At 48.8% G+C, this 25,395-nt stretch overlaps 1 protein-coding gene across 5 annotated transcripts in view; it reads right to left on the bottom strand.

Moving 5' to 3' along the window:
• Positions 1 to 7,998: 7,998 nt before the first annotated feature.
• The window catches only part of LOC146207776 (uncharacterized), a 74,237-nt gene continuing 56,840 nt past the window's right edge, over positions 7,999 to 25,395 (bottom strand). For 2 of the 5 annotated variants that reach the window (XM_084590350.1, XM_084590359.1), the window contains exons 19-22: positions 24,289 to 24,439; positions 21,211 to 21,366; positions 11,628 to 11,703; positions 7,999 to 11,348 (exon numbers count right to left, since the gene is read on the bottom strand). In XM_084590350.1, coding sequence (XP_084446476.1) covers positions 11,197 to 11,348; positions 11,628 to 11,703; positions 21,211 to 21,366; positions 24,289 to 24,439 — 535 coding nt within the window. In that variant the 3' untranslated portion in view covers positions 7,999 to 11,196. Of the gene's footprint in view, positions 11,349 to 11,627; positions 11,704 to 14,236; positions 14,313 to 21,210; positions 21,367 to 24,288; positions 24,440 to 25,395 lie in introns of those variants that run through there. The other 3 variants (XM_084590374.1, XM_084590366.1, XM_084590384.1) reach the window with 3 other exon arrangements.

The following is a 25,395-nucleotide window of genomic DNA, read 5'->3' as shown; positions in this document are numbered from 1 at the left end:
GCCTCTGTACTTTGATGCGAAGGCTTCACTACGCCATGTAAAGCCAAGGTCGCCGTGCGTGGCATAAGGTCACACTGCGCGCCGAAAGTGCAGCCAAATCGAGGAGACCGTGCGGCGAATTCCGCATCGCCGCTGAAGCATTCGGTTGGGGGGACGAGAGCAGAGGCGCCGAGCATTGCAGAGCAGTACAGGAGCATGTCGAGCGAGGGTGCTGTCCTCCCACGAAGCACGGAGCGCTCTCTGCGTGTCGAGAGCAGCGCACCACAACCACGTCACTGCACAATTCTCTCCCCAGCATTCTCCGCCAGCCTGCAGTGGCGGCAGATGCAACCCGAGGAGAGGCCAACGCTCCGTGAAGAACCGCTTGTTTTGTATGCCTTTGTTCTCATAGCGCGGCGATCTGCCTCCTTTGGCCCTTTCGATGTCAGCAGCGACGCGATACCAGCAGCGGATATGACGCTTTATGCCATGAGACTTCCTCTACACTCGCTTTAGACGAGAGAGCAGCCGGGAGTGTGCTCGGCTGCTCTGAGCGGACGAAAAGCCCTCCTCCTCTACCATTGGAAGCCAGTGATTATACTCCTGCTCTCCCAATGGAGGGCGCCCGCTTGTCTGAGAGCACTTCCGAAGTGCTCTCGAGTGCACCTGCTCCCACTAGAATTCGCCATCGGCGTCATCATTCGACTATGCGTTTCTCTGCTGTGCACGTCATCAGTTACGATAACAGTCATCAGTTACGATAACAGCAGCGCTTACTCTGGTTGGCCAGACACGCAATGGACGGCAATGCGACGAGTGAGCGCACATACTCGGTACGCCATTGTTTCAAGCTACGAGAAACTCCGTCCGATCCCGAGGTTGTGACATGGTGCAGAGCTGGCCGAGCACGTGAACATGCCAACCAGCGTGCCAAGAGAGGGGCTAAAACCCCAGAACAACGGGAGGAAATTCAAATAGCTAGACAATTGGACATCGGGAGTAACCTTATAACGTATTGTCAGGGGGCGCTCGGAGAAAAAGGACGAAGTGAATCGGCTCCGGACTAGAAGGACGTACCTAAAGCTTTGACCGTGTAATTCCACCTGCACCGGCTCTGATAGCCTAGCCCTAGTCGCCAATACCGTGACAAATCTGGTGGAGGTCAGGTCTGATGTCCCGTACCCCTCCGCTAAGCAGGAGTGCTGGTCATATATTCGAGGAAACGCCTGTTCACCGCACCAGCCGCAGGCAACGAGGCCTACCACCTGAGGTTTCCCCATCGGCTATGACTACCGGCAGCCACGACGTCGTCGCAATGCCTGGAGCGGCCCCTACTTACGTGACGTTTCAGAACCCCCGCGTCCCAAAGACCTTTCACGGGGACACCTATGAAGACGTAGACGACTGGTTGCAGCACTACGAAAGGGTAGCTACCTTCAACCTCTGGGATGACGCCGCCTGGCTTCGCAACGTCTACTTCAGCCTTGAAGGTGGCGCTCGGACATGGTTCGAGAACCATGAAGACCAGCTGTCTTCCTGGAGTGAGTTCAAGCGTCATCTTGCGGCTACTTACGATAGCTCAGGTCGCCGCGAACGGGCCGAACGCGCCCTCCAATCTCGGGTTCAAATGCCTAACGAAACCGTCGCGGCATATATCGAAGACATGACACGCCTCTTCAAGCGGGCAGACCCTACAATGTCCGAGGACAAAAAGCTGCGCTACCTCATGCTTGGCGTTAAAGAGCAGCTTTTTGCTGGCCTGGTGCGCAGCCCACCGAAAACTGTCGCAGAATTCCTTGCGGAAACATCCACGATAGAAAAAGTGCTTCAGCAGCGAGCTTCGGCACAGAATCGTACCGTCCGCGCCACCTCCGTCTCTGCCGAGTTACCATCGCATGGCATGGACGCATCGGCGCTACGTGAGCTCGTACGTTCGATTGTGCGCGACGAACTCAGACTGCTGTATGGCGCACCTCAACCAGCTTCTACCTCCATTGCGAGCGTTGTCCGCGACGAAGTGCAGCAAGCGCTCCGGCCTCCGTTTCCAAGCGGTGAACCTCACCCTGCTCCTCCTCTTACGCCACCTGAGTGTCAGTGTCCCACATACGCCGAGGTGCTACAATACTCTCCACCCCAGTCGCCGACCCTCATTCCTGCTAACGTAGCTGCACCAATAACACCGGCCCCCGTGATCCAGTACGTAACGGATTCCCGACCGTCTAGACGGAAAGCAGACGAGTGGCGTACCCCCGACCGACGGCCTTTATGCTTTCACTGCGGCGAACCGGGTCATGTCTATCGGCGCTGTCCCTACCGTCGACTGGGCCTCGAAGGTTTTTCCGCCAATTCTCCGCGGCCTCGCTACGGCGAACGGCCCCGAGCCGTTGAAGATTTTCTCAATGACCAGCGCCGTGGTGTTCCATCTCGTCAGCGGCAATCTCGATCACCGTCGCCCAGGGCTCGCCCTTCGCCATCTGCTGCGAGGTCCTCATGGGCAGCGCAGGGCCGATTGCCCAGCCCCCAGCGGGAAAACTGAAACCAGCGACCTTCGGGGGTAGGCTCGCTGGACATCGCTGCGCGGGAGACCCCCCATCGACGCGGACACGGAAAGACTACGAATCGACATTGGAAAAGTCCGCAGTTGCCGATTATAACGCTACCTCGACGCCACCACGACGCACCCGCAACGACGACGAATTGCCGGTGGAACCGACGACACACCAACGCACCCGCAACAACGACGAATTGCCGGTGAAACAGACGACGCAACAATTCACCCGAAACAACGACGAATTGCCGGTGAAACAGACGACGCAACAATGCACCCGCAACAACGACGAATTGCCGGTGGAACAGATGACGCGACAACGCACCCGCAACGATGACGAATTGCCGATGGAACGGACACCGCAACAACGCGCCTGCAACAACGACGAATTGCAGGTGAAGCATACCGCGTACACCGACGCAGAGCACTCAAACACTCAGAAGCCTGATATTCGCGAGCAGCTGTCGTTGGACATACCAGTAATACTGGATGGTCGCCATGTTCGAGCTTTGTTGGATTCTGGCGCTGATTATTCTATTTTGAGCAGCCAGTTTGCCGCGATTCTCGAGAAGGTTTTGACTCCGTGGGCTGGCACGTTCGCACTGCGGGTGGTCATCTGGTTACTCCTCTAGGCATGTGCACGGCCAGGGTTCAAATTCAAAAGTCGACATTTGTGGTAAGCTGCCTCGTTCTGAAAAGCTGCTCACGTGACCTAATTCTGGGCGTAGATTTTCTTCGTGAATATGGCGCAATTATTGACCTCCGGGATTTTAAGGTCTCGTTTTCTACTGAGAAAGCAGTGGCCCTCAGCAGTACACAGCGACCACTCAATGTGCTTCGAGTTTATGCGGACAGTGTCACGCTGCCACCCCGAACCAGCACCTTCGTTAATGTCAAATGCAATGCACTTCACGATGGTGATGCAATAGCCGAAACTAACCTCTCGTTACTGTTGACGCAGGGAGTCTGCGTGGCTCGCAGTTTGATCCATCTTAACTGTGGTCAGTCCAAGGTACTTGTTACCAATTTTTCGCACGAGTATCGACACCTTTTTCGGAATACTTCCGTAGCTTTCGCGGAACGCATTTCTGAAGTCTCCGAGTGCTTGTAGAAACCGTGCCACCGCCCACATCCCTCGACAACCTCGATATTAGCTCAGAGCTATCGTTGAGCCAGCGTGAACAGCTGTTTTCATTGTTACTCGAATTCAGAGAGTGTTTTGCATCATCGTCAAAAGTGCATCAGACTCCCATTGCCAAGCACCAGATCGTGACGTTCGATGATGTGTGCCCAATTCACCAGCACCCCTACCGCGTCTCTTCGACCGAGCGCGAAGTTATTAAGTCAGAAGTTAAACAAATGCTCGAAGATGATGTTATCCAGCCTTCAAATAGCCCATGGTCCTCCCCAGTCGTTCTAGTTAAAAAGAAAGACGGCACGTTACGTTTTTGCGTCGATTACCGCAAGCTGAACGCCGTAACCAAGAAGGATGTTTACCCCTTGTCGCGGATTGACGACTCTCTCGACCGCCTTCGGCGTGCGAAGTACTTTTCGTCAATCGATCTGAAAAGTGGCTACTGGCAGATTGAGGTAGATGAGCGAGATCGTGAAAAAACGGCCTTTGTCACACCCGACGGACTTTACGAATTCAAAGTTCTACCTTTCGGACTTTGTTCCGCGCCGGCCACATTTCAGCGGATGATGGACACTGTCCTCGCCGGGCTTAAATGGCAGTGTTGCCTAGTCTGCCTAGATGATGTGGTGTGACAGTGACAGAAATGTCACTTTGGCTACCAAGAGCTTAAATTCCTCGGTCATGTCGTAAGCGCTGCCGGCGTGAAGCCCGACCCTGACAAGCTTACTGCTGTTGCGGAATTTCCGATTCCACGTGACAAGAAAGCTGTTCGCAGATTTCTCGGCTTGTGCAGTTATTACCGCCGTTTTATCGATAACTTCGCTGATCTTGCTGAACCGCTGACTCGGCTCACCCCGGGAGACACCCCTTTTGTTTGGAGTCACGAGCAAGAAGCTGCATTTACCGAGTTGCGTCGCCGTCTCCAATCGCCGCCTATTCTAGCCCATTTCGATGAGCACGGTGAGACAGAAATCCACACTGATGCCAGTAACATTGGCCTTGGGGCGGTTCTCATGCAACGTCAAGAGGGTGTGGAACGAGTCGTCGCTTATGCCAGCCGTACTTTATCCCGCGCCGAGATGAACTATTCAACTACCGAGAAGGAATGCCTCGCCATTATTTGGGCTGCTGCAAAATTTCGCCCCTACCTTTATGGTCGCCCATTTAAAGTGGTCACTGACCACCATTCCTTGTGTTGGCTGGCCAACCTGCGTGACCCATGCGGCCGCCTGGCGCGATGGAGCCTTCGCCTACAGGAGTTTGACCTCACTATAGTCTATAAGTCCGGACATAAGCATGAAGATGCTGACGCGCTCTCTCGTGCGCCCGTCGAGCTCGCTTCTTCACACACGGGTGACTCTGGCAGTTTTCTCGGAGCTGTTGATGCTTCAGATATGTCTCATCAGCAGCGTGCTGGTCCAGAGTTACGAGCCCTGATCGATTATTTAGGTCAGCCAGCCAGCCACAATACCTAAGTGCTAGATCCGATTCGAGAACCTACCTCCTCGTGGTACCCGCAGCTCTGCGAGAGGAAATCCTTTCCGCGTGCCACGATGAACCAACTTCTGGCTACTTCGGCTATACTCGCACACTTGCTAGAATACGAAAGACATTCTACTGGCCCAACCTTGCCACTGTTGTTAAAGCGCTATGTTAAGAGCTGTCGGCAATGTCAGCGTCGGAAGGTTCCGCATTCAAAGCCTGCAGGCCTTCTCATGCCCATAATACCACCACGCGCACCGTTTGATCAAGTCGGCATGGACCTTCTCGGTCCTTTCCCTCGATCCTCCGGAGGCAACTGCTGGATAATCATCGCCACAGACTACCTGACTCGATATGCCGAGACCAAAGCGTTACCTAGTGGTACAGCATCTGAAGTTGCCCATTTCCTTGTACACCAGATCATGCTGCGGCACGGTGCTCCGACCTTTATTATTACTGACAGAGGGACTGCCTTTACTTCACAAATGATAGCCGAAGTTTTTCATCTCAGCGGTACGGCGCAACGAAAAGCTACTGCTTACCATCCGCAGACCAACGGGCTGACTGAAAGGCTTAATAAGACACATGAAGGCGATGTATGTCGACGCCCAGCACAAGACTTGGGATGCTATCCTACCATATGTGACATTCGCGTACAATATGGCAGTCCAAGAGACGATCACGCTTCACGCCGTTTCGCCTAGTTTACGGCAGGGAGGTTCGGAGATGCTGGACGCAATGCTCCCTTGCGAAACAGATACCGAGCTTTCTACCGACGCCGAACACTTTGCCCAAGATGCTGAGCAAGCACGCCAACTAGCACGCGTCCACATCGCCCAGCAACAGGACAAGGATTCACGCCGGTACAACCTCCGCCACAAACAAGCTTCCTACAACACCGGGGACCAGGTGTGGGTGTGGACTCCTGTTCGACGCCCTGGCCTATCAGAAAAGCTGATTTGCCGTTACTTTGGACCATATAAAGTCTTGCGGCGCCTCAGCTACGTTAACTATGAGGTCCTCCCAGATGGCCCAGAGCAGAGAGGCTGTCGGCTACCTCGTCCAGAGACAGTTCATGTCCTACGCATGAAGCCGTATTTTACGCGGTAACTGAAAGACAGCATCTGCAAACTTTTTTTTTCGTTTGATTTTGTCCACCTGTGTGCACGTGTGCCGTGTGCGTCACGCTTAAGGAGGGAGGAATGCCAGGGGGCGCTCGGAGCGAAAGACGTTGAAGTGGCGCTCGGAGAAAAAGGACGAAGTGAATCGGCTCCGGACTAGAAGGACGTACCTAAAGCTTGGACCGTGTAATTCTACCTGCACCGGCTCTGATAGCCTAGCCCTAGTTGCCAATACCGTGACAATATTGTAACTATGATTAACAATGTAACCACATTTAACAGTTTACTACGTGTAACTATGTGCAATGAAGTTTTCGTGTACAAATTGATGGTAGCCAAAGCTAAACCACCGGCGCATTTTTTAAACAAAGAATATATTTCGAAAGACTGATCTGGTTTATGGGTTTCAACATCTCAAAGATCCGAGGCTATGAAGGACGCAGCTGTGGAGAGCGATAGTTTTCGACCACCGCACAGTACCTGGGCGGCTAGCATCTTGCCTGCCTCAAAACGCGGTCTCTCGGATCATTAGGAGAGTGGCATCTACAGACAACATACTCGCTGTCGGCTCCTAGTCTGCACGTTTTAATGTTTCACGAACACAGTTCGTGGCGTGCCGAGTCATAGGTGGTCGGAAAGGGGAGGCCTTGGTTGCACCTTCCGTACCTAGGGCACAAGTATAGGCTTTCGGCAGCATGCATATTAATGAGCGCACTATACCTCATGACAATCACAGTGGCTCACGCGAGACTTCGAATGCGATCAACGGGCAAGAAATTGTGCGCTCGCAGTTGCTCGCGTGGCGGCTTGCCTTTGCACACTATGCTTTACACGCCATCGTCATTAGTGCCCCTAGCGATGCCGTGAGGTTTCCATTACCCAGTGCACCCATCCTACACACGGCGCACAGAATGCACATCACTATGCATGCCTCCTTTCTAGCCACCATAATTAATGTTTCCGCGTGGAGACATATTCTGCGCATGCGTCGGTAGATAATTACGCCCCGAATTTTAAACAGCAGTTGAAGTGGACAGGGGCTACCTTATGAAAACAAAAACAAATATTGACTCCAATTTGGAAATTTCTAGTTGGTATTAACTTGAAAGTTGATACATTAGTACACAACTGGACCAACCGAAATTTGCCTGACTGCACCTGCTAGCTTTCGTAAACGTTTGGCTGCAACAAATCAGTTGGACGGAGCCCATTACATGCATATCAATTTTGGTCCAATTAGGACAAGGGACTAATCCAATGCTGGTCACCCTTAAATTAGCATGACCAAGGAGCCAGTATACACCGCTTCTGAAATTTGCGCCGGTTGGTGATTGGACTCATGGGTGATGGCGTCAGTCCTGTTTGACCATATAAATTACTTTGACTGACAAGACTGTTCTGGTATCAGTATGAGGGCTCTTACACTAAAACATGTTTCCGGGCCTCTATAAGCACAGAAGCACTTCAATGACTAACAGTAAAAGCAAAACAAATGCAGGCTCCCAACAGAAAAGCTAAGGTTTTTTAGTGCAGAAATGATGCCAGACTCTTGCACTCAATGTATATTTTCTGGCTTCACAAAGATCAGCTGTATTTGTTTGGCACTTTCCATGCATTTCTCAGAATAGAGAAGCGGATAAGTGCCGCTACAATACAGACTGATGCAAACCCCTAGAATACAGATTACCTGCCTTCTAGAGCTGTTATAAACCAACCAAATTAAAAACCCACCAGGAAGCACAACCATATACCCGAAGAACATAATGTTGCACATTTTCACTCACGTGTTTATTCACTTTGTCGAGCAGCCTTCTGTTGCTGCACTGAAATAAGGAACACAAACAAGCATCTCGAGTGACTTTAAACAGAACCTCTTCGTCTTGCGGTGTATAAACGGGGGTTCGGTAAAAACGGTTCATGATGTCCGCACCTTCCCCTTCGTCCAGGCATCACCATGGTTTATGTACAAGTTTATACGAGTCATTAAATACAAGTTCAAGGCAGGGAAGGGTAGAAAGAACATGAAGACGCTGGGGTGGGCGGGTTGCTCGGCGAGTTGACAACGGGCATGACGAGTGGATAACAGAACATTTGACGCACACTTCTTGCTCTTTCGTTTACTTGCAGCAGGATCCCATGACACAGTCCCAAAGAAGAAAAAAAAGAACAGTGGCACAGAGTCCTCCTTTCTGGGAACACCTCCCAGTTAACACACTAGGAAGCTTGCCCAAACAAAGCAGGCGGGGTGCTGACTTAGTGGCAGTGTTTGCAGAGATCATGGCATTTAGCCAGAAGACTCGCAACACTGGGTTCGGCGAGCGCTAGGACAGCTGCTACATGTTCCGCAATGGATGAAAGTCGGCAAAAACACAAATGGGACATACCGGAGGGCAGAAGGCATAACAGAAAGGGCAAGTGTGACACAGAAAGAATGGGGCAACCTCAAAAAGAGAACGGAATGTGGTGCACATCGGGTGGTGGTTGAACAAAGTGCCTCCTTAGAGGCAGGACGCTTAACCTACTCGGCTTTCTCTTCCACAGCCTGGTTAAAACGCTTGGCTCGTTAACAGGACGTGGTACAGTTGTACGGACTCACGATGCCTGTGTTGATCCCTCCATGCCCAAATCGTGCCACAATTCCATCACCCTCCATGGCCTTGGCAGAGTGACAAGAGGCATTCCCGAAGCCACGGGCTACAATCCACTACTAGTGGAAGGAACAAGAACATGAAACATCATTATGCACGAACGGCTGGGAGGAAAATACCAGAATGATGAGAGCGTCCTGCTCCGATGGCGGCATGTCAGAAAACAACTTTGGTTTAACTATATGCTCAAGCAACAACAGAGAACGACCTTAACAAGACTAAAACAGCCCTCCCAGTCCCCCTGGATCAACAGTGGCCGCGCACCACAAAAAGAAAAAAAAAGAAAGAAAAAGAAATATATGCCCACAGCAACGAACACATGCTCACTTGGCTTTGTTTTCTACAAACAGGCCTACAAGAGAAGTTGCACCGGCTCACCGTGAACACAGGAGCTCTGGTGCTATGTACAATGCAATAATGAACAAAATTTAAAAAAAAGCAGACAAACGACAAACAATACAACAGCTTGGAAATTCTGAGTCCACTGAGTTCCATTACTTTGATACTGGGCAAAAAACAAAAGTGCAGCAGGGCCAAACATCACGGCCTCCACATTACCAACTGTTTTGAAACAAACGCAGACATAAGGTACCACAGAATGCGACCAGCTTAAAATGCTAAGCTCAAGATTCAACATAGTGACCAAAAAACAAACTAAATTGCATAGGTTGACAGGACACTCATTCTCAAGAGTCATTCAAACAGGCCCCTTCTTTTCACACGACGCACGTGCATGGCGTTTGACATGACAAAAGGTAATGAAAGACAAAAAAAAAAAAAAAAAAAGTGGTGCAAAGCAGAGATGCCTAACCATCCGCCCTTCTTTGTGCTGCCGCTCAGCACTGCAATCTTTTGACAGCACTACCACTGTTTGCAGGTCCCACTGCTGACCACTAATGGTCACTCGTGCCAAGACAAACGTAGGTGTTAGCTGGTAAAGGAAGCAAGCAAACAAAAAAAGAGCACTGTTGCAAGTGAAAGAATGCACTGTGAAAAGAAATTAAAACAAATTGTGAAACGTAAAAAGAAAGGTAAAAGAAAAAGCACTAGAGAACAATGCAATGCACGTAGAGAAAACACAAAAGCTTCCCCGCTTGCCAACCTGCTCACAAACACACACATCAGGGAAGCAAGGCTTGTCCAACAATGCCACAATTGAAGAGAACAACTTTGACAGCTTAGTCTGGCCGTGCCCCCGAACCTTCTTGTGTCCGTCAAAAATAACCGCGCAGAGAAGCTGGCCGCTGGCAAGGCACGCCCCGCCCAGCAAAGTGGTGACCTCCACTTCTTGCACCACGGCAGGCACAAACGCGCACGCACACGCCTAGAGCGTTGCACAAAATGCAACACTGCCACCACAATGTGCACACACCACTTGCAGGCAGAACTTGGCAGATTGGCAGCAAGGCGACACACGCAACGACAGCAGGGGCACACTGGTGCTTTGCCATCTGTTGACGAAGCCTTGTTTACCTCTGGGTGACGTGGCGAGATTCTGACCTTGCCTTCGAGTGTAGAAATTGAGGTTTCTAACTGAATGTACCCAAAGCAGTCATGGCCAGGCTAACAAGTTTGAGAAAACTAAATGCAGATGTTGCAACCATTCCTGCTTCACATGGACACCTGGCCAAATAGCAGTGGCAGTGACAATAACAATAAAAAAAAATTCTGCCTAAACTGTGCCCAACTACGAAACACCCTGTTCTAGTTTTTAGGATACCCTGCATTAACTTCAACTTTTGATTTGGGCAAGGTAACCTGCTTAGGGTTCGATGGAAAAAAAAAAGAAAAAAAGTGATAACCGCCTGAATATCCTCCTTTTACAAAGACTGGAGACAGCGCTCTGGAAGAGTTTGATCACATTTTTGTAGCGAGTCACACCTGCAGTGTTTAGTCCCAAAGGCTTTCGCTGCTGTCTTATAGGTACTGGCACAGTAACAATCACACACTGAAGGCGAGGGCATCCTCTGCACTCAGGCCACCCATACGCTAGGCTGCAGCAGCTGCTGTGGGACCAATCGAAATTCTTTCAATGGCTCAGGCCAGGAACAACCAACGATGCAAATGCCATGGGCCACTCGGGGGCAACGAGCAATGCAGTCCTGTCACTCAGTGCGTCAACAGTTGCACCCTGAGGGAAACCGTCCACAGATGCGGTGCTTGGGAAGCAAAGGACCAACGTGCGAGAAGTGTCGCAAAACAGCGAAGACGGACCCTCTTGCCAGCAGAGCCTATGTGCGTGTCCTAGCAACTGGCAATGGCGACTCCCTCTAGCGACGACCCTCACAGCCTCAGCTGGGTTGGCTGCTTCCGCTTCCATTGTTCCCGGGACAGACAAGGATCACTGATGCCGGGGTTGTTGTCACGAGCACGGTCGTGGGTACTGGAGGGTCTTCCACGCGGAGCGCTGCAGCCTCCTCTTCTTCCTCCTCCTCCTCCAGCAGAAAGTGAGGAAAGAAAGACTCATCACAAGGTGCCGCCATTTTGACAAGACTAGGCGGACAATTTCTCTCGCTGCTGGCCATCGCAAGTAGTGTGCACTCAAGCATAGCATTGGCAAGAAACACTAATTAATACCGCCAGAGATAAGAATCTGCAACATTGGTGGCACGGGCTAGGACGGTGAAGGAATAGACGGCAACCGGAGAACGGCAAGGAAGGAAGAGACGATCTAAGGAATGCACCACTTTCAAGAAATCATTGCTGTGCCAGACCTTGTTCGCTGGCCAAATGCTGCAGGTTCCGATTCGACGATTCAGCAGGGTCACTCGAGTCGTCTTCCTGTCTCTTCTGCCAATTCAGAACAATTAAAAGAGCTTACAATGCTAAAAAATTTCAAGGATGTGGCTTCAAAGCAGTGGAAAAAAAAAACCGAATATATCGTCACGAGGCATACCATGACATCAGGGTTGTGCAAGTATGCAAACATTTTAAATATCAAAGCAAATAATGAAAGGCTTCGAAGCAAATACAGTCGACGACTGATTTTTCGGACATGCTTGATTATTCTGACATTTTCCCAGCCCCAGGACATACCTATAAAGTCAATGTACCAAAATTTCGGACACTCTTAGGAGGGCTATTAGATTTTTCGGACATTCCAAGCGTCAGCCAGGCCAACTGCCACACATTTTGAGCGGTGTCGCCGCCATCTTGTTTGTTAACTTTTTCCTTCAATAGTCTCGAAAGTGATGCCGGCCTTGAGTGCCACTCCACAGCTAAACTGACGCTGAATTGCGGCTATATTATTTGCCTAGCAGCTTCTGCTTCCGGAACAACGTCGCTGCTTGCTGCCGGAGTGCTTTTTTTTTTTTTTTTAGCTTGATCGGTGTTTGTCGTGCGTTTCACGTGCCTTCCCGAGCATAGAGAGTACGCCTAGCCATGCTCATGCGAGAACTACGTTCTGTCGCTACTGTGGCTCGCATTCAATTGAATCGTCTTCAGTTCTTCAAGAAGCTGTTTCTGGACTTTATATTTTATAAGGAGCTTTTTTTGCTAGCAGCGCGGCAGCGAGAAGGCACTCAACGTAGTCAGTAGGTCTCCTCGATTTGGCGGCACTTTTGTGCACCAGTTCAAAAGTGCTACACTCTGGCACTCGATTTGAGAAGTGCAGTGAGCGCCACCTGCACTCGCGTCCTCGATTTGGCAACATGCAGGCCTGAAAGGGCAAAAGTTCACTGCACGTTGGCCCTCTCATCGAAGCAAGTGCAAGTGATGCACGTGTGACAGCAGCAGACAACATGCACATTTATTTGAACAGCGTGGAGCGGGAAATATTTCCCGTGTTGGATGGCAGCGGCTTCCACGCACTGGGAGACGGAGGAGGGCTACTGTACGATACCGACGCTGAGTTTTGAAAGCAATGCATTCTTTGTTGGCCAGCTAAGAATTCGTTTTTGAAACTACAGATGGCTTCCGCGTAAGCATTGTTTTCGAGGGCGACAGCGCGGGCAGCCGCGAAGGGCCGAGATGCGGCAGCTGCGGCTGCTCATGCAGCACCCCGTCCACCGGCACCTCTGGGAGCCTGTGTGGTAGCCGATGACACGGGCACAAGCGCTGAAGCGCAGCTGCTGCATGAAAATGAGAGGGAGACGTGGCCTAGACACAAACCACTGTTTTTAATTGAAAACTATAATGAACTGGCGCACTCAAGAAGCGGCTTCAGGTGAGTCGTGCGCAGCGACTAGGCGAAGCACAAGAGCTAAATTATGGACAGGGCTTTTTGCCTGCGAATCAAGTAGCCTTCCCCAGAGATATTTCTCTGATTAGTGTTTTGCTAAACTTTCTTTTGCTTGTTTCTTCATGCTCACAGCCAGCGGCATGCGGTGTTATCACTGTTTTTGCGACGCGAGACGCACCCAGATTTATCTCAAATCTTCGATGCCGCTAGCAACTGCTTCGACGTTGTTCTAGTTGTAGCTGTTTTTAGCCCTTGCTTGAAATTTCCATGTCAACTTAAAATTGAGCCCGGCCAAAAGCAGCGAGGATTAATTCTGTTCTCGACGATCTCCGAGTGTGCAGTTTCTTTGTGGGCCCACAAAAAAATAAACAATATGTTGCTTTAACCCATACAGAACGAAGAAAATGTGGCTCAGGCTGACTGAATTGATCAACGTTCACTTTGGAGTTGTCTGCAGAATGTCAGCCATGTTTGTCTGATTCACAGTACACAAAGCACAGTAATCGCAGTCCCGCTTCGAACAGTAGAAGGGTCGCAAACAATGTCAAAAACGCTGATCGTGGAGCAGACAGCTAAGACAGACAGTCTGGCGCACCCGTAGCAGACAAGGCTTGCACTTTTGGCACTTCTGCATTCGATTTGGTCGCGTCACAGAGGACACTTGTGTTGAGCTGCACTCACACTACTGGCACCTGCCACGACACTTTTGTGAACTACGTGCCAAAAGTGCAGCCAAATCGAGAAGGCTTGGTGTTGTGATCCAGTGCTTGGCGGTGGTGGTGTGCCTCGACAGTGGGACAACCTACTCTGTCGATTTGCTTGGAGCACTTAGTATGCTCGCCAATGCGTGGAAGTCGGTGGCACCCACAACGCTGTGCAATTGCTTCCGCCATGCGGGATTTGTGCTGGATGACGAGTCGGCTGCCTTAGACGAGCAGCTGTCAGGCAGTGGGCAGCTCATTGACGATCTTCAAACTGCAGGTGTCGAAATTCCATCGAGCGTCTCGTTTTCAGAGCTCACAGATGTGGACCACGAGTTGGAACTGTGGGCTGGGCTCACACATGCAGAAATTATTCGCCAAGTGCTCGCGGAGTCTGAGAGCGACGATGACGACTCACCTGCAGCAGCGCAGCCGACACAAGCTGAGTTGATGCAAGCGGTCGCAACCCTTTTGTCGGCTTACGACGGCACTAGACTCTCACCGAAATTCAGGCGGACCTGTTAGCACGGAAGTGCAGCGTGGTGTAGAAAAACATGACTTTTTCTGGCCTCAAAGTCAATACAGTAGAACCCCTTCATAGTAAAGTCATTGGGAGCAGTTAAATAGGCACTTACCGAGCACGTTTTATTGCTTAATGAAAAAAATCTCTCTCTTATCGTCTCTTAGTGCAATTTTTTTCAGTTATAAAAATTTCTTACATCTTGTGGAAGTACCTCTTAAGCATGAGGACACTTTGGCTACGAATACAGCCAAGCTTGATTTCATGTGAAGACCAAAGCCTTGCATAAACACGGTGTTACTTTTTGCCGTTTCTGCCTTTTAAAAGGCAATAAATGATAAATGCACATGGCAGTCAAGTGCTGCAAGATCACACACGCTGCGCCTCCACTTCTTGCCTCCGCTGCCTCATGCTTCGTGCTGCACAGTGATGTGAATGTTCGCCTGTTTTTTCCCCTTCCCTATTTCTTGCCGCACTTTTACTCTCCCTTACTTTCTGAACGGACTGCGTCACCTCCTTTCCATGTTTGTAGACAACTTTACTTTTTTTTCCTACGCACTGCGTGCTTTCCCTCACAGCTCCAAGGCCTCCGTAAAGTAGGCTTCTTTTGAATGCTGCTAAGCCTGGTGGTAAAGCCACTCAAAAGGACACTCAACGTTATATTTTTGTTTTCAAATACAAAAAATATTTTTCACGCGATTCTAGGTAGTGCGTGGGCGGCGATGTCATATCGCGGGAGTCATCACCATGGCCAGGTGCACTTTACTATAACCGATTTTTACTGCAAATGTCTTTACTATAAAGGGGGGGAAATGTACAGTTGTCTATGGAAGATGAACTGAGACCAGTTTCACTCTACTACCGTATACACGCGTGTAATGGCCGCACGCATGTAATGGCCGCACCCCGAACTTTAGAAAAAAAATTTCCCGAGTAAAAGCCGCACCATGAGTTTCAGTAAGTTGGGCAATGCTGTCTACTGTGCAGTGCAAGAAATACGGAAATCCAATCCAAGTCTGTTCACTCCTCCGTTTTACAGCCATTTCCTCGATCGCCCGAAGCATATCACGTGCGATCTCGCAATCGGAATGCATCGTTGCCCCGATTTGTTCTGCGCTCGTGAGCTGAAGATTTTCTTTTTCCTTGATGGGAAAATACGTTAGTTATACCGCTCACTTTAAGCTGAAAGTGATTCACTACGCGAAAGAAGAAGGAAAAAAAGCGGCTGGACGAAACTTCGGCGTTGACGAAAAATGTGTACGGCGATGGTGCTCCCAAGAAGATGCCCTAAGGAAAACAAATGTTCAGAGGCGCGCTTTCCGAGGGAAGCAGAGCATGTTTCCGGAAGTTGAAGACTCACTTCTCAAGTACATGACGGAGACGCGGCGCAATGGCTTTGCTGTTTCCACAGAGATGTTGCGCATGAAAGCGTTAGACATTGCATGCAGCAAGGGGATTGCGGCTACCATGTTTAAAGCCAGCAATGAGTGGATTTCGCGCTTCATGAAGCGAAAAAACCTGTCCATTCGCCGTCGCACGACGATGTGTCAACGTCTACCTGAGGAGTATGGTGAAAAGCTTCTGCAGTTCCACAAGTTTGTTATCAACAAGCGCAGAGAACATGAGCACCTTCTCTCTCAGATTGGTAACGCCGATCAAACCCCGGTTTGGTTTGACGCACCCCAGAATGCGACAGTCGAGGCGAAGGGGAAGAAGAGCGTGCATGTGCTTACATCGGGGAGCGAAAGGCAGCGATACACGGTCATGCTTTGCATCACAGCTGATGGACGGAAACTACCGCCTTACGTAGTTTTTAAGCGGAAACGTCTACCTGCGGAGAAATTCCCTGATGGCATCTTTGTTCGTGCGCAGGACAAAGGATGGATGACGGTGAGCTGGTGACAGACTGGTTAAGGGGGGAGGCTACCCTTGAACACCAACTTTATTTCTTGAGATATTTGAATGAAATTTTCAGGGTATGCTCATAGTACACACATTTGAAGAACTACCAAGTTTCATGGAGCCGGGCTTATCGGTTCTCAAGTTAGAGGAGTATATCAAGATAGTTTACATAGGTCTCTAGGGGCACGCCTGGAGAATTTGCAAAATGTGCTAGAAGTGTGAAATTTGTTATGGTCATTCCTTGATAGTTTCCCCAGGGCAAGACAATTACCTTTTTCCAAATTTCCTCCCTGAAAAATTTTAGTACAGCCCCAAATTTAGTGTTAAAATTTACACCTTATTTAAAGATATTTTAATTGACTGCCCCTAATTACACATGAAATATTAAAAAAAAAAAAAAAAAAACGAATTGTCTTGCCCTCAGAAATTTACTTAGGTATATAACAAAAAAAAACCTCATGAAAATCCAATAAGCGGTTCCTGAGCTATGACTTTCTCTAGCAGCCACACTGTGCAAAAAATTGATTCTGAGAAAACGGCTCTCAAAGGTTGAGAGAACAATAACTTTTTTGTTTCTCAAGTTATGATGAAATTTTTAGGACAGGCTCATGACATTAACAAATGAAAAACCACCAAGTTTCATAGAATTGTGCATGCTGGTTCTCAAGTTACAGAAGCATATCAAATTGGTTTGAATAGGTCCTTTATATCAGGCCTGGAGAAATTGCGAAAGGCACTGGCATTGTGCAATTTGTCATGCTCATTCCTAGATAGGTTCCTCAGGGCAAGACAAAGCCCTTTTTCTAAATTTTCTTACTGATAAATAGCATAGCACTGGATTTTTTGTAATCAATTAGGCCTATGTTGATTAATCAAATTAACTATGACAAATTCCAGACATAATATTTTGAATACATGGGCTTCCCTTGCCCTCAAAAATTTATTCAGGTCGAGCCCACTTATAACGGCCCCACTTAAGACAAACACTCGCTTATCACGAACAAGTTCGGTGCGGCCATCAAAGTATACATTAGGGCTATGGCGCTTGTCTCGGCTACAACGAACATCTGTGCGGCTAGCCGATCGGCTACAGCGAACGCCTTGGTGCCGCGGACCACTATCCACATGCCGAGATCCGTCGATCCTGTGCTCTGCAAGCCGCGACAATCGGCATTCCGATTCCCCCGCGGCATTTCACCCAAGGCATGATGGGCGGCGCAGACGCAGCAAGCGGCTTCCCGGTTTATCTCTCCCGGCATCTCGCCGGAGGAACGAGGAGCGGCCCAAACGCGGCAAGCGACTTCCCGGGTTATCTTCCGCGGCATAAGCGCCGAAACAAGAAAAAAAAAAAAAAAAAAGCTAGCCAAGTCTGCACTGAACGCGTGTCGCATCTCGAGGCATCGTGAGCGATCACGCAATGCTTAACACGTTGCACGAAACCGTTCAGAGGGCACAACGAGAGAGCGTAAATCCGGCAATCGCAAAAATCGCGAAAGGCGAACAGAACGCACAGAGTACAAACAGCCAACAACGACAGCAAGCTAAGAGCCGAAGCAGACGACGCGGGGAGGTAGCCGGCGGAGACCGACGCGTCAGCGGCCGCAGCAGCCAATAGTTGTCGCCCGATCCCCCGCGTTCTCGCGGAGTGCGCGCTTTGCCTAATCGCAGCCTTGAATTCGAGCGCGGGAAACTTGAAAGCCGCCAAGAGGCTCCCAATCGGAAGCAAGCCACACCTCTACCGCGCAGCCGTCGCCGCCGCCGCCGAGGGTGGCAGAAGAAAGTGCAAGAATTCACAAACAAAACAACACCAAGATGGTGGCGCTCAGTTCGGCAGGAGAGGAATGGCGAGCGCGCGAAGTTTGGGAATTTTCGGTGCTTGCTCACTGCTCCGCGGCTGCCGCCGCTTATTAAATAATTAATTTCAAGTATTTCTACGGCGAGTTGGGCATTGATAATTACAGAAATGGTAGTTTGTAAGACATACTACAGGAATATATAATCTTCCAAAAATCGACTGTTTCGCGATTTTTCGGTTTTCAAAGGTCGCGTCCCGCCTTAAAGTGGGTTGGGGGAAGCGACCAGGGGCGAATCTTGCGACGCATTCTCTACTCGTCCTAGACAGCTTCAGGGGGCACCTGACAGAGAGCGTGCGGCAACAGCTCCGCGCATCTAACATGGACTTGGCCGTCATACCTGGAGGCATGACCAGCATGCTTCAGCCGCTGGACGTCTCCATAAACCGCCCTTTAAGTGTGGATTTCGCCGTGCGTACAGTGAGTGGATGGCAACGGCCCTCCACCAAAAGGCTCCAACCGGCCGACTGAAACGGGCATCGCCTGTGGGCGTTTGCCACTGGATACTCGAAGCGTGGGCCACGGTTTCGTTCGAGACTGTGGAAAAAAGTTTCAAGGTGACCGGGATATCAAACAGGCTGGACGGTACGGAGGATGACCTCATCTGGGACAAGGACGAGCCTGAAGTCCCGATGAGTTCAGATGAGGAGGAGGACGACGACGAGGAGTGATGTTTTGGACTCGGGACGAGCCTGAAATCCCGACGAGTTTAGCGGAGGAGGACGAGGAGTTTTCTGACAATAATAAAGGCAGGTACCACTGCAAAAAATTTTTTTTGCTGTCTTTTTTCTCATGTAATCGCCGCACCCCCTGATTTTCGCCCCAATCTCGGAAAAAAAAAATGCGGCCATTACACGCGTGTATACGGTATATCAGTTTTTACTATATCCGAGTTTACTATAGCGGGGTTCTACTATAATAGGCAATAAATTGAGCTTTTTTGGTGCACATTTGTTTTTTCTGACATTTTTGCGGTTCGTTGAGAGTCCGAAAAATTGGTCATCGACTGTATCAATATCTGCAAGACTGCTTTTGAAGTATTTTGAAGTTAAGGAAAATAAACCGCTGAAAGAAGCAAACGAAGCTTTTATGCCTGCTTTGGAACTTCAGCGTGATCACACAATGTATACGTACATTTTCACAATTTGGCGCCAGCAATACTGTGGAGAGCAATTTTTTGGCCGAAGGCTTCTTTTTTTTTTTTCAGCATGAGATAAGACGCGAGCGGACATTGTTGTTGCAAATAACCCAGTTTTGCGCGACCGTGAAAGCTTAGGCGAAGCCAGTCGTTTGGAGGGGCTAGCTTGGCTATCTGTTCGGCTTTGTCATTGCGGCAGCTTAGAGCATGCAATTGGACGAAAAAATAGACGTCCGACACTGTCACCCACGGGAAAAACAAGGGGGGGGGGGGGGGGGGAACAGTGCATTCACGTGGGCTTTCATATCGTTTGTTGTTTTCCCGTGAGTACCATCTTGCAGTCTTTGCTGTTGTCGTTAACCATGCAAACAGAAGCTAAAGGTTAGCGCTTCACGCAGCACTTACATTTGTTCAGGCGTCACAGTACGCTGTGAAGTGGCATGGACATGACGAAAGCATGACTGGCCGAAATATTCTAACTGAAGGGCTATAGTGGTTACAGCTTGGCACGATCCACTTCTGCGGGGCACCACTATGCATGCGGTCATGCGGTGACCGCCTTGAGCGAGTTGCATGCTTGTCAGCGGCACGCACGCCTACCGCGTTGACAGCAGGGAAGCCGATCACAGTAGCGGATCATGCTATTCTATATAACTCCCTATTATCAACATATAAACGAAACATGGTGAGCGGCGAAGTTCATGATTTGTAAAGCTAATTTTTTACAGAAAAGTGTTTTTTTTCTTTTCCAAGTTTACGGATTTCTCGGACTATTCAATTATTCAGACTAATTTGCGGGTCCGATTTCTGAGTCCGAAAAAATGGTCGGCAACTGTATAAAGCCAGCAATACTGACTGTTTTCGCTTTTCAAAAGCTAAAATCAGAGAAAAGGTGAAATTCCAGTCATTAGAGATAATGCAATGAGAAAGCTTTAACTGCACATGTCATGGTGCTCACAGTTTGTAACAGTTGCATAGTTTTCACTTCAGAGAGCATCGCCATGTTCTTGTGCCCCAATCATGGGAGTACAGTCGAACCTCGCTATAATGAACACTGATATAGTGAATTATCGGATAAAACGAAGGAAAATCAAAGTTTGGTAGGTCTATGGTTTATTTCTTTGGGAGTTCCTTCTGTACAACGAAACAAAAATTTCAAAATTTGAAGCCAGATCGGTTATAATGAAGCAGTTCTTTTGCATTTAAAACAGCAAACAATGCGTAAAAGAGCCAGAAAAAACAAGAAACGCAATTTTTCAATCAATCAAATCGCCTGCCACTGAAGTGGGTTTAAATCGGCCACACGTTCTTGTGCCGCGTATTTTAGCGGCGGCAACAAAAACTACCGCCAACAGCTTAGACCTCCGAATACCAGCCATGGCTATACACTGACTTTGGGATGCGTGAATCTTTCAGCGTTCAAATAATCTATCAGTAGCTTTATATTTAGATCAGTAGCACTTGAATCGTGTGGCATGAGCTTGAGACTACGACGCTTAGTGCACACTGACTTGCTTCTGAGTGAACATTGCCAAATGCTAATCTGGAACCGGTTGTTTTTATTTTGTCTCCCTTATTTCTTTTTTTCCTGGTCAGCTTTGGTGAACTCCACAAACTATGTCCCAACGTGCATCCTATTAAGCTTCATCAATTTCTCTTCTCCAGAAATTGTACTTTCAAGAGGGAAACTATTAGAGAGGGTTCTAGAATATGAAAACTTTATGCAAAACTTTTCCAAATTTTTCGGTTCTCCGTGTTTGGGCACCCTGCATATTTGTTTGCACGAATCCACATACCTACTTTAAGACATATATAAAATGCAATGCATTTGAATTAAAATTTTGCTCCCCAGTAATGAGGCCCCAATGCAATTATCCATCCGTTTCGCTCACCCAGATTTGCCGCTCCACTATCACCGCACAACGAGGTGCAATTTTCTGTCCTCTGCGTTTGAGCTTTGAGGATGGAAGAAGTGCAGACAAAGAGTGAAGGAGGGCACAAACCTTACGCCAGCGTTGGGGGAAGTCGCTTCCGGGATTTTGGTGCATATGTAGGTCGAGGATGAGGTCCCGGATGGCGGCCCGCTTCTGTGCCACCTGGCCCTCTGGGAACCAGTTGCCCAGCTCTAACCTCACTGGCTCCCCAGGGCTTGGTGGGTTCTGCATTTGAGCATGTACGCATCCATATGCAGCCACAAAGAAAGGCACAGAGAGGTCAAACCAGGCAAGGATACTGCTTCAATACACCGTACATGAGAAACAAACAGAAGGGCTTGACATAGGAAGAAGTTTAGCACTAAACTATAACACCGCCTTTCTAGGATTCATGCAAACTGGTGCAAGACAACTGAAGATTGCCCGTGATTCTCATAGTGCATGGTTTGGTCAATGTTACCAACCCCAGTAGGATCCTCCATAATAAACTTACAAGTATGGATGACATAGTGAGTGTCTGCACAACCTGCGCACTTATTATCCGCAGTACAGTGGGTTGACAGCAGTTGCTTAACCGCTATATTACTTTACTGGAAAACATCACGTGATTCCGAGTTAAGATCCTCCTAAGGTCCAATGCCTATGACCAGCTTGGCCGACAGTTTGGAGCGGCGCTCCAAGTGCAAATCTCGCGGCTGCGGTCATGCATGGTGGCCTTCTCGTGGGCTGCATTTCTATGTGCATTACTGTCAAAGAGTAGTGTGGAAATCAATTATAATTCACTTTAATAGGGCGTTACTGTTTGATGGCAAATGCACGCACGTTACGACACATGCTGGGCCTAGCGCTGCCAGGTAAAAGGTGTGCTCGTAAGGCGTATACCTCGCCAGAGTCCGACAAGCAGCGCGTTGCCGCAAAAAAATGTGCCGCTTGCGTTTCCATTGCACGGTGGGGTGCACCCACCTTGCCTACACTCCATTCTGCCTTTTGCATTCCATAACGTTTCGTCTTTTCAGATGCAAATACTGACTGCGACGAGTTAGCGTCACTGACTGAACATGTGTCTGGGGTTCCAGGCCAAGCATGGCGTGCGAGATAGTGCATTCATGGTTGTAATGATTGTTATGTGGACAAAATATGTGCGCAAGAAAAAGTCCTTTTTTACGGTTCACATTTTTTTTTTTTTCTCTTAGATTTAGAGGCTGCCAGTTTGGGGGTGCGGCTCTTACATGGAGGCGACCTTCTTGAGTATACATTCGCCGACCGATTTTTCAAACGCCCAATTTTCCGGACCTGCCTGATTATTTGGTCTTTGCCATGGCACAGTCAAGAATGGTGTAGATTCAATGTATAACGCCGCCCAAAATTTCAGACGTTCAAAACTTTTCTCATCCGATTTTACAGACATTGCCTTTCGATCGCAGGTCAAAAGCTACGAAAAATTGCCGCAACATCGCTGCATTTCGTTTTTCTGCCACCCCGCATACTCACTATACTCTTGATAGCAGCCACCGCTAGCTACGAGGAGTTGATGGACCTTTTACTTTCCTAAATCAGGCAGTTTCTACCGTGCGTCCGTGCTCCCCAGTTCAGTCGAATGGCGGCAACGGAGCTCTGCCCCATGGAGGACGAGCCAGTTAGCGCGAGCGTGCTTCTATCGTGTCACCATACGTCATGTCTTGTGCGTAGATTGTGAGCCAGCGAAATGGGTCACCATGGTCCCCAGCTGTTCGTGGCGAACTATTCCTTTACTGATAAGCGTTCATTAGGTTCCCACAATTTTTTGCCGTCACTGACTGCTAAGAATAATATTAATTGTGCATTTACTCTACGATTCGACAAATGGATTGTTATAATCATAGCGTTTTTTTCTGCAAGGTGTTTGTACTGTCATTGCAGCTGAGACGAAATGCGTTCCAACTCCAGATGGTTGCTGGAGCTCACGAGATACCGCTGCTTTTTTTTTTTTTTTTTAAACCAACGCGTACAGCAGATGACTTCCGCTGCTCCTGCAGACAAAGCCACAGCTATCCCTTTTTGTTTTCGAAGGGGGAAAAAATAAAATAAAATAAATATATATATATATATAAAAAAAACTTTGCTCATCTAGAGTCTGTGGGAGCAGCAAAAATTTGCCCGAACTGGTTTGGCAGAGAGAGAAAAAACATGTTTTTATTGTGATTTCATTTTTCCAGACTGCCTTGTTTTTTTTGGGACGCTTTTTCAGTCTTTTGAGGGTCCGAAGAATCAGTCGGAGACTGTATACGGCAGTAAAGTTGAGGTATGGGCTCGCAGGTGATCGTGCTTATTTTTAAGCTAAGACAAATTTGGTAAAGAATTGGTTATAGTAAAGAGGAAAATTCTAGTACATATGCTCAGACAGCAATTAAACTTGCTGATTGGACGCGCTCAGCACCCACATCAGTTATGAGAGCAGAGATCATTTGAAATATTCCATAACAAGCAGAAGGGGTTGACCATCGGACTAATGAAAGAAGCATATGGAAGAAAGTTATGTCCTCTTGCCGGCAATTGGCTATTCAGCAGCGAGAGAGACAGATATCTGGAACAGCTTTCAGAACATCGAATGTTGAGATCATGCTTGTGCTCCCCTTACGGAACACTTGGCCACCAAATCTTCGTACACTGCAAAGCCAAATCCGGAGTTGCTGCCAACCCTGCAGGTATGGCTGTTTGTTGTGCAAGAGCATGGGACCTTGCGCACTTGACACCAAGTTACAATGCATGCCTGCAAGTTCCTCTTACATTTTGAATACTCATATCACTTCTTGCAGAGCTCATTTACAGCTTTGTTCTTCTGGGCACTGACACACCTGTCGCTGATGCCAAAGTTAGAGGCGATTCTTTTCTCTCTGAAGAGTTTCAGTGAATGCCCAATCCACGTATGTGTCAGCTATGCAAGGAAATTCGAACAATTCAACCTGACATGGAACTGTACTGCCTTCTGGCAGCTTTGATTTCTTTTCAACAGATGGGGGTATGTGACCCTGACAGTGATGTACGTGGTTAGCTATTGAACTTTTCTTTCCAAAGCTGAAACATGCTTACAGTTGTACTACTGCTATGGTTTGTCCAAAAGGAGTAAAGGTGAATGTGCTTCCCAAGAATGCAAGCAGGAGCTCTCACCTCGAGGAAGCTCTCGACGTACTGCAGCAGGTAAACGCCACAGTCACTGAAGTTTCCCTGCTGAGGCGTGCGTGGCGTGTAACCGTGCATGTTGCCACCGCAGAAGGTCAGCTCGGTCCGCTTTTTAGCCCGCCATTCTTCGGTCAGGTACCTGTAGCGGTGGCATCATCACCAAACCCTGCCTTCCCACAAGCGACACTTGGCAAGTTTCATCTCATTCAACCCCGGTTTACGTTATTCTTAGCAAGCACGTGCGTATTACTGGTGCAGGTATCTTTGTCAAGCTCATATCCTTTGCTGAATGAGCGCAGCTCTTTGGCGCCCATTCCTGGGTTTCGCGTCGGCACCGGCCGGCCTTGTAACCAGCTCCAGCCCCCTAAATAATCAGATGAGAACTAAAGCTTCAGCCCTGACACACCGCATTTTACATGTGCACTTTTACACACCAATTTTGCCAGCAGTCTGGAATTTGCGAGAGAAACAAAATCCGTAGGGTGCATACAAAACCCACTGTGCGGAAGTTTTAGGACGCATTATGCCATGACGTAACTGGCCAGTCAGAATGAAAAAGCATTAACTGGAAACACCATATTTACTCGCATAATGAACCCACTTTTTTTTTTTTTTTCTTCTGATCTACGTGAGTTTGAGGAGATGGTAGGGTTCAATACATGGGAAAAGTTGAAACATTTTTTTTCTTTTCTACGAGTCGTCCATCCCAGCCATCAGTCATCAAAGAAAGCATGCAGTCAGCAGCAATAATGACGCCGGCTCTTAGCATAGCATAGCATCATTCCCTTCAAAAGGTGCTGTCACACGTTCCAGTGATTTTGTGGTAGCAGACGGCGCCCATTCCATGGCTGCGTGATAAAGCAGATAAAGCAAAAGCAAATGTACTGAAAACCAGGCTAGGGCAACAGGAAAAAGCCGAATCCCCGCAGGCACTCCTCTCAAGGCCGCTGGCACTCTTCCAAGTTTGCACCCCCCCCCCCCCCTTCCCCAAACACTAAAGCTAATGCCAAGAGACACACTGGACAGCAGCGCGACACAAATAAACGCACTAACAACCTCTTTTTTTTTTTTTGCTCTCAGCAGCAAAAGTAGGAG

Source organism: Amblyomma maculatum, chromosome 1 (assembly GCF_055883805.1).
Source record: "Amblyomma maculatum isolate TAMU_Amacu chromosome 1, ASM5588380v1, whole genome shotgun sequence".
NCBI classification, from domain to species: Eukaryota; Metazoa; Arthropoda; class Arachnida; order Ixodida; family Ixodidae; genus Amblyomma; species Amblyomma maculatum.
The sequence above is the reverse complement of the archived record's forward strand: the minus strand, read 5'-3'. Positions and strand labels throughout refer to the sequence as shown.